The sequence below is a fragment of the Symsagittifera roscoffensis genome, chromosome 2 (genome assembly GCF_963678635.1).
Source record: "Symsagittifera roscoffensis chromosome 2, txSymRosc1.1, whole genome shotgun sequence".
In the NCBI taxonomy this organism is placed as follows: Eukaryota; Metazoa; Xenacoelomorpha; order Acoela; family Convolutidae; genus Symsagittifera; species Symsagittifera roscoffensis.
This window is the reverse complement of record NC_087063.1, coordinates 8,097,265-8,111,534: the sequence shown is the minus strand read 5'-3', so window position 1 is coordinate 8,111,534 and position 14,270 is coordinate 8,097,265. Positions and strand designations below refer to the sequence as shown.

The following is a 14,270-nucleotide window of genomic DNA, read 5'->3' as shown; positions in this document are numbered from 1 at the left end:
GAAAAATGGCCGTGGCCTGCGACAGGCTCTTGTTTTAAAATTTTTCTGTCTTCATTAATTTTTGTGTTTTGCGGTACTTTTAATCAACCGTTTCTCACTGAATGTTTTTTGTCACAGCTATTATCCAAATAAAAACGTTCTAAATTTAAGAAAAAAAACTTGAAAAACATTTTTGTTCAGGTTAATCAGCTTTCCTCATTTTTTCAAACGGAGATTTCTTACACTTAATCACAACCTGGGATAGTTTTTATTCAGAGTCTTATGAAGTTCAAATCAAAGTTTCAAAAATTGATCGGTCAGCAGTAAGCTCAAACTAACTTAAATAACCAGAAAGTCTATAGAATTGTCAAATAGTATGATATCACGACCACATTAGGTAGGCTTTGCATTTCTTACAATCAAAATCAATTTATTTGCAAAATCAGAATAATTAAACCGATTTCAGAGTTTTTTCACAAAAATTTTCTTTAATTTTTTCTTTATAATACTTTCGATTAGTTTTATCCTGTGCAAATAGGCATTGAAGTCAGACGTTGAAAAAAATTCATTGAAAAACCGCAAAAAATTGGTCAACAAAATGAATCAAAATGCACAATTGATCAATAACAGAAAACTAAAGCTCAAAAAATGTTTCAAGGGACGTATTTTGTTTTACACGATGTAGATTTGTAGATTGCTTTTGTGTCCTTACAAATTCAGTAGCTTGTTCGCTAAATATGTGTTGGCTGTTAATCAAAATTGTGAATTAGGATATTAGTTGCAAAAAAATTTCAGTCTTTTAACTTAATTGTTCCAAAATGAACTCTTTACATAGTAATTGAACGTTTGAAAAGTGGCTGTAAAATACAGAAAAACTTTTTTCGTTCCAGTTTTTGAAAAAAAGACGGAGCATTTGAACACATGCTAGTTTTTATCCGAGCAAGTCTCGATTTTTTCAATAGCCATCTTTTGTTAGAGTTTTGCATACAACCCGAATCAAGCTGAGCTCAAATTTAAAACTACATTTTATATAATCATAAGATCATTTTTCGTTAAAAGAAATAAGTGAAGCAACATGAAACTCCAAAAACGCAAAAAATTGCAAAAAGACAATATCATATAGCGTATCAAATATGCAGCAGGTACCCAAAGTTCACTTTGACAAAAAAATATTTTTGCTAAAAAAAAAACAATTTTCAGATATGCTGAATTGCAATACAACTTATAACATTGACAACTTATGCCTCATTAAAGGCAAGAACATAAAAACAGCTCAGAATCTGCCAACATTTTTTTGTTTATAAAGTTTTTGATACCATTTTTTCCCAGCGAAAAACAAGTTTTTTGATGGCGGCTTTGTTTCAATGCACAGTCCATCAATGAATAAAATATTGTCCAAAAAACGATCATAATTTACTCCTACCAAGGCGAACCCCTTAACAGTCAAAGTCATACTACTTTTTGAAATCTTTGGGGAAAGGTTTTTAAAATAAATTCTTGTTGAAATTCTGAACTTATTGACCTTTTTGACTGAAACAAGCACAAATGATTTCCATACAACAGATAAATTTGACTATGATACATTTTGCATATCAAATTGTATTCATTTTTTTCTCACAGCTTTTATCCAAATAAAAACGTTCTAAACTTAAGAAAAAAAACTTGAAAAACACTTTTGTTCAGGTTAATCAGCTTTCGTCATTTTTTCAAACGGAGATTTCTTACACTTAATCACAACCTGGGATAGTTTTTATTCAGAGTCTTATGAAGTTCAATTCAAAAATTCAAAAATTGATCGGTCAGCAGTAAGCTCAAACTAACTTAATTAACCAGAAAGTCTATAGAATTGCCAAATAGTATGATATCACGGCCACATTTGGTAGGCTTTGCATTTCTTACAATCAAAATCAACTTATTCGCAACATCAGAATAATTAAACCGATTTCAGAGTTTTTTCACAAAAATTTTTTCTAATTTTTTCTTTATAATACTTTCGTTTAGTTTTATCCTGAGCAAATAGGCATTAAAATCAGACGTTGAAAAAAATTCATTGAAAAACCGCAAAAAATTGGTCAACAAAATGAATCAAAATGCACAATTGATCAATACCAGAAAACTAAAGCTCAAAAAATGTTTCAAGGGACGTATTTTGTTTTACACGATGTAGATTTGTAGATTGGTTTTGTGTCCTTACAAATTCAGTAGCTTGTTCGCTAATTATGTATGTGTTGGCTGTTAATCAAAATTGTGAATTAGGATATTAGTTGCAAAAAAATCTCAGTCTTTTAATTTAATTGTTCCAAAATGAACTCTTTACATAGTAATTGAACGTTTGAAACGTGGCTGTAAAATAGAGAACATTTTTTTTTCGTTCCAGTTTTTGAAAAAAAAGACGGAGCATTTGAACACACGCTAGTTTTTATCCGAGCAAGTCTCGATTTTTTCAATAACCATCTTTTGTTAGAGTTTTGCATACAACCCGAATCACGATGAGCTCAAATTTAAAACTACATTTTATATAATCATAAGATCATTTTTCGTTAAAAGAAATAAGTGAAGCAACATGAAACTCCAAAAACGCAAAAATACAATATCATATAGCGTATCAAATATGCAGCAGGTACCCAAAGGTCACTTTGACAAAAAAATATTTTTGCTAAAAAAAAACAATTTTCAGATATGCTGAATTGCAATACAACTTATAACATTGACAACTTATGTCACATTAAAGGCGAGAACATAAAAACAGCCCAGAATCTTCCAACATTTTTTTGTTTATAAAGTTTTTGATACCATTTTTTCCCAGCGAAAAACAAGTTTTTTGATGGCGGCTTTGTATCAATGCACAATCCATTAATTAATAAAATATTGTCCAAAAAACGATCATAATTTACTCCTACCAAGGCGAAGCCCTTAACAGTCAAAGTCATACTACTTTTTGAAATCTTTGGGGAAAGGTTTTTAAAATAAATTCTTGTTGAAATTCTGAACTTATTGACCTTTTTGACTGAAACAAGCACAAATGATTTCCATACACCAGGTAAATTTGACTATGATACAGTTTGCATATCATATGGTATTCATTAGTCTAAGCAGCCTGCCTCAGTCAATTTGGATTAATTACTACTTTTATAAAACACTAAAGTGCGCGATTGATTATTTCTGATTGGCCAACTTAGTGTTTTTTTTAACTCCCAGAACTTGAAAGTAAAAGATCAAAAACAAGCAGAAACTTAATTTAGAGCTCAAAACGCATTTTGATAGAATGATTTTAAGAAATTACTAAAAATGGCCAGTAGAAAAATTGGAAACTCTATGAATAAAACTTACAACCTTAATCGTGGTTGGAAGAATTGGAGCTCAAAAATTTTACAAGAACCGGCTCAAAGCAAGAAAGCTAGTATGAAGATTCATTACTTGAAAGATTTCAAACTCAAAATGCTTTGACCAGGGGGGGGGCGGGAGGTGGCGGACGCTTCTTCCCCCCCCCCCCCCTCAGGGATTCGACACCCTGCCCTTTGGTACTTTTCAAGAATTCCATTTTTGACCGACCGATCCTAAAATTTTTCTAAAGGCGCCTTTGGCGCCAATATATACTAACTTTGAGGGGGAGCGCACGCCAAAAAAAACGCATTTTTTTGTCCAAATTTTCCAAAATTCTCCTACCTATTATCATTGATAGGATTGATAAACAAAAATTGAAACTATAAATTTTCGGTAAACCTCCAGCTGACAATTTAATCCCATGTAATTTTTGTTCAGACGTCGATTGATGAAAGTTGTAGGCTTTGGTTCCGGTGTTTTTTTTGTTTTCAACAATCTTTGTTCGCAAACGTCAAATTGTGGTATTGACGCCAAGCTAGTTTTTTGTACTAATTAATTTTTTGCTGATGTTTTGTATGGCTTTGGTGGATTTTTTAATATGTAATGGTAATTGATGAGGTTAGAAAAATGACCAATTTCTTACAGCTTATTGGCATGTTTAATTGACTAAACTTCCATTTCAGCCAGTCCATTTTTTGGTGGGAGGTAGATTGGAAATTCCAACTTTTTTTAGCCAAATTTGACCAAGGTCGACAACTTTCGTAATAAACTTGTTTCTCATCATCAGAGTCCACAATTTTCGGTATGTCAAATCTGCCAAAGACTACTGCCAGATAAAAAAAAATTCTATCGATAGCGGGAACGTTTCAATCCAACTGCTATTTCCTGCGTCAACTTTGAACTAGGAGGTTTGTTTCTAAATGCGCTCTGTTTCTATCGATTTGTTCCCATATACCTGCTTCCGGCCACTTGCAGACTGATTTCCTTGTAATGGTCTCTTGTTTTGGTAGATATCCCGTCTAATAAGAAATCAATCCACATCAATCACATGTTTTTCCTGGATGCGTTTTGGAGAGCATCATCTACCATTAACCGTCATGTAAATGAAGTCTTTTCAAATCTTCAGCGTTTCAGCTTGTTTCTTGAACTGTGATTTTATTTCTGAGCCTTGTCTGTAATCTTCGCTCTTAACTTCTGTGGGAACGTTTTGAAAATTTTTGTTTACTTGATGATGGTTTTTGGTGTCATTGAGATTAAGCATTTGTGATTAATCATGTGTTGATTTCAGAGAATTTTTTTTGTTATACCGGCAAAACATAGTCTACTTGTAGTATTTGCATGCGGTATTTGCTCTCCTGGATTAAAGTTGAATGAATTTTTAGTCAAATTTCATTTTTGCAGATGCTCATCTGGTTATTCTGGCTGTTTGTCTTTTTGGTATGCCTTTTTCGGTTACCCTGAAGCAAAGAAGGTAATGCGAGCGTTTATGACTAGTTCGCAGAATGGATGTGCACGTGAGTAACAACTGATTCAATTGTTTCACCACAAACACGATAATGGAGCTCATTTTTTAGCATGACTATTTGCACTTGGCTGCCGATAGTTTTCTTTGGGAGCCCGGTTCACAACTGGTTTTCCGAACAGTTCAAAATTCCTTTCCTGAAAACATTTTTCATGTTTGTACGTCCACTCTAAGTTCAGACTCCGTAAGTCAGTGATTGGCAGCTGTTTATAAGCAGCAAAATTGATATCATTTGTCCATAGAACTTTGCAACTACGCAAAATGATTGAAGTTTTTTGCGGTTCGCAGGTATGTTTGTGCCTCATTTTTTTTCAAATCGTCAAGCGTCAAGTTCCATTTCGGGAGCTCTTGATTTCGCTTCCTTGGAGCTCCTCTTCTTTCAACAATCCGTCCACTGCCAACATATGGTTTTCGTATTGCTCTCTAATGGTTCCATAAACCAATATGTCGTCCTGCTAGATGATCTCGCCTTTGATTTCTTTGAGGTTTATCTCGATGAAGTTTTTGAAAACCAGAAAGAACTCCTCAGCCCTTACAATCCCAGCAGACTATGTTGAGTTTGGGTTTTTGATATAGTTCGTTTTGCTGATTGGAGTTCAAGAGGTCTTTTTTTTCTCAAAACCTTTTGTCTCCGTGCACACTATGAAAGATTGTCTCCATGTCTGATAGTTGAAAGAATTATCGATTTTCGTGTCAATGAGGTGAACTTTGTTGTCGGCGATATTTGAAGGTTTGGTTTCTCTGCTACACAACTTGATAGGCATTCGTAGCTCTTTTGAATTGCACTGACTAATTAACAGTCTATTTGACGTTATGTATTTTTACATCTACTTTGACTTGCATTGGTTACATAAAAAAAAGCTTGTGTTGCAGAAATTGGTAGAGCCATAGACTTTAGCTTAAATTGGGCGTTTTTTGACTGCCTGCATTGTCGCTGATACTTTTTTAGCACTAGATCCTGTCCAAAGAGTCCGAAAATTTTGATTGAATAAAAAATTGTTAGGTTTAGTTTGTTTTTGTAGACTTGACCATAAGATTAGAATCGCAAAACGTTGTTTCTTGTATGTAAAAATTGTGTCTATCGTAGTTATCTAGCGTCCGAGTAGTCACATCTAGAGTTGGTTCCACAACCTTTTCTCAGATGCTCAAAGAAAAAAACCTGTATCTAAATGCACTTAGACATCGCTTAGGTCTATGATTAAATTCTTGCACTTATTACTGATAAATTAAACATAAAACCAAAATATTTTGTCAGGGATATGTCATTTAGATATGTTGTTTATTTTTTCTAATAACTACAAAACCTTCAAAATAGAATCTGTCAAAACAATTTTTTAAAATTGTTTCGAACTTTATCGAAAAATACAAAAACAATTGATCCTCACGCGATATATTAGGTTAGAAAAAAATAACTTTTGCAAAAAAAGTAGTTTACTAAATTAAATAGCCTATTTTACTCAATTTGGGTTATTGTTATTGTTAATGTTATTGTTTCATCGCCTTCTACTTCATATAAATATTAGGTTAATTACCCCAAATTCGTTAACGAGGCGTTTTTTTAATACCTCTAAGTTAGCGATAAATGATCAGTTAGAAAAAAACTTTGATTTAGATCTCAGGATGCATATTTAAATGAAGCATAGAAACTCCGTCAAAAATGGCCGGTCGAAAATTTGAAAACTGTAGAAGGAAAATTACCTGCTCATGAACAGTTGAGAGACTTAAGGAAAAAAATTGAAAAACAATTTCCCGAAAGATGAAAATTTTTTAAATTGTTTTTGCTGCTAACCGGCTCAAAATAAGAAGTGCTTTTAAGTTTCATGCCCAAAAGTTATTCAAATATGAAAACATTGACTATTTTGACAGGACTATTTATTAACGAGAGAATTTAAGTTGATTGACACGTTCCGACAGTTGGTTGAACTACAGCTGAAACTAAAAAGATAGCATTGAATTTCGACTCAGATCAATTTTGGTGCTGCTGTAAGGGATCAGGTAATTTCGTAGCTATATTCTCTCCAAAATATCAACAATAATTTTCTGTTCTCAGGTTGATTTCCAGTGGGCTGGTTTAATGCCAAAAAATCAACAATATATTTGAAACATCTCGAGATTCGCTTAAAATTTTAGCAATTGTAAGTTGGTGCAATTTGTTTAGCGAAATTTGAGTCACCAATTTAAGCCCAAAAACGATCATTTGTGACAATTTAGTCAATCTGAAAATTTCACAATATTTCAATCGTTGAAAAAATATTTCAATGCCCTTCTTATGTAGCGCAGCAGAAAAATCTAAAAATCTGCGGAAAACGTTTCGAAATAGAGTATAAAACATAAAGGGGTTTTTTGAAAAGCAAAAATAACATGTTTTTTGCTATCAAACCGAAAAATATATAATTATACAGAGCTCAGAAGAATATGCCCTTTCTAAGTTCTTTTTGGGCAAAAAAAAGACGCACTGTGATAAAAATTTTGCCAATACTTGAACTGATAGTTTTGGCGTATTTTCGAATTTAAAAACTACCAAAAATGAAGAGTTTTTGGGTATAAATTTTGAGCTTGATTAGGGCAAACAAATCGCACTATATTAATTCTGCTATTTTTCTCAGCAAGACTTAGTTTCTCAGCAATAACTAGGTAACTCGTTGCAAGCTAGCCACAAGAACCAGTAATGTTCTTGAGACAAATTGCTCTTTTGGCATTCAACCTTAATCAAGATTGAACCGAGTTGGAGCAAAAAAGCGGTTAAAAAAGGGTGTCGACGCTTTTTTAGAATTTTAAAACATGGGCAGGTGGGGGACACTCGGATCTAAGCCAAACTTTCTTCTTAGTTTCTAAATAGTAGCGCAAACCTTATGGCCAAAGTGTCTATGTAGTTTCCTAATGTAATAATAGCTACCATTCTTGATGTGTTTGAGCTGTTTATAGATATTAGTCATGAAACCATCTCGTAAGGCACAGACTGTTGAATAGGAATGCTTGAAATAGGGACTGTTGAAAATAGGGAGTTGAACAAAGAAAAACGATGTAAAAAACTTCAGGGCAAGAGAAACAGGAGACACAGTTTCATTTGGCAATCGTAAGGTCTTTTTTCGTTTTTAGATCCACAGTGAGAGCGAAAAATTGTTCGGGTCAAACTCAAAGTGGTTAGAGTGAGAGCAGGCTTTCAGGTGAAAAACACTACGATCAGGTGTGAATACATTTTTTGTTGCGATCACCGAAAAAAAGGATAAACTTATTTTTGGGTGTGTTTCAGTTTTTTATTAGTTTTTTACGCAAAATCAAGATCGAACCACAAAAAATCATTGGAATCAGGAAAACGAAAGTTTTATCATATTAAAGCTCTTTTAAAAATATTTTATCATTTAAAAATCCCTGGGCGAGCAAAAAACGTGAAAAATAAAAAGAATTTGAAAAAAAAACCAAGAAAGACACAATTTGGGGAAAAAACCAAAAATTTCTCTGCTACTTGCACAGCATTCGGCAATTTTCGTTACTTTTTGAATTTTTCCAAATACTTCCAAAAAAATTTACCTCATAGTTTAAACGTGTGGTTTTCTTTTCTGAAGAGGAAGATCGAATTATGTTGGTCACGGTTGACATAAACTATTTGAACTGGAATAATTATCATTGTATATGAAGCATTTTTCTCAAGTTCATTAGGATTATCTATTTTTGATTTTTGGCGTAAATTTTTGAAAGCTTACCTGTAGTCGGTGGACTAATTGGACCCCCTAGAACTTTTTTGTTCATGCGCATAATGCATACTTTTCTTCTGTATATGACAGGCTGAACATTTGGGTTATTGCGATCATGTTGCGAATAACTCATTCTTTTTTATTTAAGTTTGGTAATTGAGTAGATAATCGTAAAATGGTCGTAAAATACTTATTCAACAAAAAATCTTGGAATTGAGTAAAAATCAAAATATATAGCTCAAATTCGAAATATTTTAGGCAAATTAGGCGCTGTTTGTTAATATATAATCCGTCAATCAAAACTGAAGCAAAAGAAAATGCAAAATAAATTTACCAGCAAAATTGAGAATACTTTTGCGAACGAAAAATGAAATTTTAAAATCTAGATAATTGAAACCCTAAGTGTCAATAACCTGTCTTTATATTTAAACAAATTTTCGAACCTCTCGCGTCTTACTTGAGCGATAAATACAAAAAAGTGAAAAAATTGAGGAAAAAGCAACTGTTTTTGACAGGGCACTTGGAAAAAGCGTGAATTACGCACTTGATTTCACTTAAGAATTGAGGAAATAGGATAAAAAGCACGCTTCCTTTTGTCCTAAATTCCCTCTTCTATTTTTCAATTTACTAATGAATAAAGCACTCCAGAACTCAACCGCAAACTTGGATTTTTTATCAATTACAGAGCAAATTTAAATATTTTACTGTTTAAAATGGAGGCTTAACTCGCCTTAAAATGGAAGGCATACGTTACAGAGGCGTCGAAACATAATATAGTGAATAAAAAAAACTATCGTGACCGATAGTGAATAAAAAAAACCATCTACCGTATGCATAGATTTTTGCCGATTTTAGAACAAATTTCACCCAGGAAAGAACCCAATTTGAATAAAAAATTTGGAATTTGATTTGACTTGTAATTGTACGAGAAGTATAACAATTTTGCCCTCAAGATTTATCGAAAAACAAAGAATGGTATGTATTGAAGCGGTTTTCGCTTCGTTATTGTGTGTTGGACCTAACAGAGAAAAAATTACTTACTGTTTTCGACAGCATATTTGACTGACGCTCTCATTTTTCTCGTTTTCGATTTTGAAAGCATTTAAAAAGCAGTTTTCAGACAAAGTAGATTCAACAATTTTTTTTTGATAATCTGTAATTTTTACTATCTGTGTGGTCTACGAAAACTTGTGTGATAATTCACACCTTAGAAAATAAAAGTTTGGCCATTTATTTTGAAGCTCGATTCGTTTAAAAAACCGCTAAGGGATTAAGGAAATCTCTAAAGCATAGGGGAGATGTTTGTGGTTAAGGCGGTTCCGTTTAACTTTCGAGCCGAATTAATGCATTTGTTTGAAAATGTTAAGCAAAGCAAAGATTGTAGCAAATTTTACACTTTAATTCTCATATGACCTGGAAAACAGCTAAAATTGAAACACTTTTTTGAGCGGGAAAAGATGGATCGGTTCGGCTAAATAGCGTCAAAATTGTCAAGCAGATCAAGCAGCTTCCTCAACTCCAGCAGTTGAAATAACTTCAAAAGACTTGAGATGCTTTTAAGTGGGGATCTGCAGCTTGCTATGGCAGAAAAAATCTTACTTACAGCAGGGGCGGATTTAGGGGGGGGGGGACGCTCTCTCTCAGGGATTCGACCATCTGCCGATCCAAAGGGTCCCCCTTTTGTACTATTTCGAGATATCTATTCTTGGCGGGCGGACCCTAAAATTTTTCTAAAGGCGCCTTTGCCCAAATACATACTAATTTTGAGGGGGAGCGCGCGCCGGAACAACGCGATTTTTTGGTCAAATTCTATAGAAAAAGTGCCTAAAAACGCTTTTTTGGCATATTTTTTCAAAACTTTGCCTGCGGCGCAGAAAATTTGTCTAAAACCGGGTATTTTTAGTGCAGTGCTCGGAAAATCAATTTGTTAATTTGGTCGATTTAGAAAAAAAGTCGACAAAGTTTCCGAATTTTTTTGAAAATCCAGTCCCCCCTTTGAGAAAATAAATCCTAGATCCACCCCTGAACTACAGAGAGTTGATTTAAATTATCCGGAAAAAAAAAGAAATTTCAAATGCTTTTTTCTCAAATTAGGTTAAAATTGAACAAAAACTGAAGAGAACAACAGTTGCTTAGAATTTCGCCAGAATTCAAACGGTGCATTTTATTTTACGAAACTTGCAACCAAAATTCAATCTCAACAATGGGTTGTTTTCACTTTTTCCTAATTAATCAAGAATTACGCTGAAACTGCCAATTTGATTGCAGAAAACTTTTTTTAATCGAAAAACCTCTTACACAGCCCTCTAAAAGGCTAAATTTTCCAAAAAAAATTAGTAATAGGTTTTAAATTTGATTTTAAGCAAACTTTTCGATTTTTGTATAGAAAAAAATGACCTTTATTGGTTATCAACCAAAAAAATTTTCTATACAGATTTTTGAAAGCTTCATTTTTCTAGAACTCTGTTGGGCTGTGTAGAAAATTTTTAATTTTTTCATCAATCAAATTGATAGTTTCAGCGTAGTTTTTGTAAATTAGAAAAGAATCGAAATGACCCATTTTTGAGGTAAGATCTTGGTTGCAATTTTGCTAAATAATTTGCACTATATTAATGTTTTGTTCTCTTAATTTTTATTGTTTTCACTTTGTCTAACTTTAAACCAGTTTGAGAAGAACAGTTTGCACTGTATAACTTCAGAGAAGAATTTCAACAAAAGTGCTTGTATCAGACCAAAATCTTGAATACTCCGACTGCCCTTCAGCGTCTTTGAAAAATTCTTTGCCCTTCAATTTTTGATACCTCAATTGAAAAAAAGAAGATTCGTAAGAAAACGTGATTTTTGGACTTTTTTTGAAAACTCCCCACACTTTATGGAAAGTGCAAAAAATTGAGCGTGTATTAACGTATCATTTAGAAAGCAAAAACTCAAAATTGCATTCTAAAGTAAAAAAAAAACGAATAAATTTAGCAGTAAAAACTTGTATAGACGTTTTGAAAGGCATAAGGTTGTCTTGGAAAAACATAACTAGTAAACTAGTTTCCATTCTTGGTACCTACTTTCAAAGATTGTATGTACCATTTTGATTGCTAGTTGGATTTTTGAATTGCAATTTTTACGCTCCAATCCTATTACAACTGTCTTAAAATGTAAGCTACAAAGTAAAAGACAAGGCCTGCATCAGGGCGCATCAACGAGTTAATCGATTGCTCTTCTTTTTCTTACATGTTTCTGGACCATAGTTTCAGTTGAAAAAAGTATATTTGCTCACCTTTACCGAAAATTTACTTGTTTCACAATTGGAGATTAACTTTATTTCAAAATGTAAGCATCTGCATGAACCGATTAGTTGGACTGAAATTGAAATCAGAAAGAGTTTGAGCGATAGAATGGTCGTACCAGGGGACCTCCTGTATTTCAGATTGTCCTCTATTTCCATGGGGCAGTCTTTGAGTTAAAAACAATTGAGGAAATGTTTGAAAAATGGGAAAACATTTGAACCACTTTTTTGATGTGGTAAAATCAATCCCCTAGCGTTTAAATTACAAAATGATATGTTTAACATAGAGTAACTTTTGAATTAGATAAACTGGCATGCCTCATTTCAATTTGAAGCGAGTAGTTTAAAGAGCCGCTGACGCGTTCATAGCACGATGCATTTCGCTCGTTAATTGTCCCAAATTAACCAAACTGACAATTTCATAAACCCTGATAATTTTTCAAAATTGATCAGAGGTTAAAATTAATTTTATGAAAATTGTGCACAATACATTACTCGACTTCAGATACTGTAAAAACTCCGTTCAAAGAGGCTAATTGTTCGGAGGAAAAAACCACCCAAGCAGAAATATTCCGTAACTTTCTTTGAAATTTGAAATAATGAAAAATAATAGCTGTTATAACTAAGAAGTAGCTTAAAAAGTAAACATGTTTCATTAATTCACTTGCTTTCTGATGTTTACGTAACACTAAACTAAGCTAGACAACTAAATTTTTTACGCTTATAGAAAAAATTATTTTGTTTCATCATGTTACGTTTTAATGCTCATCAAAAACAAATGTTTTGTTTCGCTTTGTTATTTCGTAGTTTTACCTTAAAAACCAAACAAAACTCTTTTTGTTTACCGGTTAAGAGCAATAACTTTTTACAAAACCAAAAGTTAAAAAAATAATAAAAAACAAAATGTTGAATTTTTGAAAACTACATACTTACGCTAAATAAAATACAAGTTGATACACTTCGCATACAGTAATAAATCAGCCAAGTCTCATGCCGCAATTATGCGTTAATAGCACAAAATCTATCGCTGGTTAAGTTTTCTAAATTAGTCAAACTGGCAATCTTTCAACCACCATAAGTTTGGGGAAAATGATCACAGGTGAAGTACTTTTTTAGGTTTTAGCTCAAGGCAACTATTCCTTTTAGCTGATATATAGAAATTCCGTCAAAAATTTCTACATGAAAAGTCCAAATTTTTCTGGAGAAAAAATATTACCCCGAGCACAAATATTCTATCATTTTCTTCGAAAGTGGGAAAAAAATTTCCTGATATTGTGATAAGCTCTATGATTAATTTCTTATAAACTAAGTTATTGGTTATTCGAGGGTTATCGTGCTTTATTATAGGAATCAGACTTGACATGAAAACGGGAAAAAATTAATTGACACTAGAACACTATTGACTTACCGTCTGTTTCAAGGTTTTCTAAAAGTAAAACATTTAAGTGAAACATTGCTTAGAATCCTTATTTTTCCTCTTTTGATAGAATAGCTTCTTCAGAAAAATGGTTTACTGAACTATTTTTCTTTTGAAAATTTTTACAGGCAACCTTCTTTATTAATGTTTAGTAGAATAAATATGAACATACAGCCCGCCCCATTTTGATCACAAAATATGGTGGACGAGGTTACGTAGCAGTATTTAGACAACCGCGTATTCAGACACTGTATTAACCAATCAGAATCGAGGCAAGGAAGAAATGAAATACATTTCTATCTTGCCTCGATACCGATTGGTTAATATAGTCTGAATGCGCGATTGACTAAATACAGACCGCACTCCGGTGGACGAGAATCAGTTTGGTGAAATTATGCTGTGACATCTTCTGAAATCCGAGACTTGTAAAAACATTGGGTTGCATTCAGTAAACCAAAGTTTCAGTTATATACTAGATCGAAAGCAAACTTACGGAATAGTTCATTCAGTTGTCTTTTTAGGGTTTTTCTTTCTTGGCTAACACAGAAAGTACTGCAGAAAAAATCCCATGAATTGTCTTAAATAAGAAAAACAGCCTGGTAGACAAAAAGAAATTTAATTTGTAATAAACACGGGTGCTCGTACCAAGGAAACGCGACGAATGTTCCGACTGCTCTTTAACCGGTCTCGGTAAATATAATTTTTTTATAAACTTTACATTATGGTCTTCCAATACGAAATATGAAAGTTTGAGACAGTATATGCAAATTAAATTACCGATTTGAGCCTCATTTTAATTTAATACAACCTTGAGAAAAAGATAATAAAAGTTAAATTCTCTACGCATAGTTAATTAGCGTTGCGGTTCCAGAATCAATAACAAAAAATTCAAAGCGCGCATAAATTAAACCAGAACATGGTCACTTTAGCAATTTTTAAACCTCTGCCACTTTTCAAAAAAGGTTGCTAGTAAAAAAAAATTTTGGACTCAAATCTGTGCTATGAAAAAAATGACGTTAAAAATCATTATTTTTATCGTCAATTTTAATCTAA

The 14,270-nt window shown here is 32.9% G+C and overlaps 2 protein-coding genes across 11 annotated transcripts in view; both read right to left on the bottom strand.

The window, feature by feature from the left end:
• LOC134840114 (prefoldin subunit 2-like) overlaps positions 1 to 14,270 on the bottom strand; it is a 463,905-nt gene that overhangs the window by 188,546 nt on the left and 261,089 nt on the right. The gene's annotated exons all lie outside the window — the stretch shown is intronic.
• The window catches only part of LOC134840526 (dual specificity calcium/calmodulin-dependent 3',5'-cyclic nucleotide phosphodiesterase 1C-like), a 188,055-nt gene that overhangs the window by 116,428 nt on the left and 57,357 nt on the right, over positions 1 to 14,270 (bottom strand). For 3 of the 10 annotated variants that reach the window (XM_063856394.1, XM_063856396.1, XM_063856401.1), the window contains one exon: positions 13,209 to 13,226. The exons of 3 other annotated variants lie outside the window; for them this stretch is intronic. In XM_063856394.1, coding sequence (XP_063712464.1) covers positions 13,209 to 13,226 — 18 coding nt within the window. Of the gene's footprint in view, positions 1 to 8,356; positions 8,430 to 8,529; positions 8,676 to 9,561; positions 9,837 to 13,208; positions 13,227 to 13,710; positions 13,730 to 14,270 lie in introns of those variants that run through there. 4 more of the 10 variants (XM_063856403.1, XM_063856398.1, XM_063856397.1 and 1 more) reach the window with 4 other exon arrangements.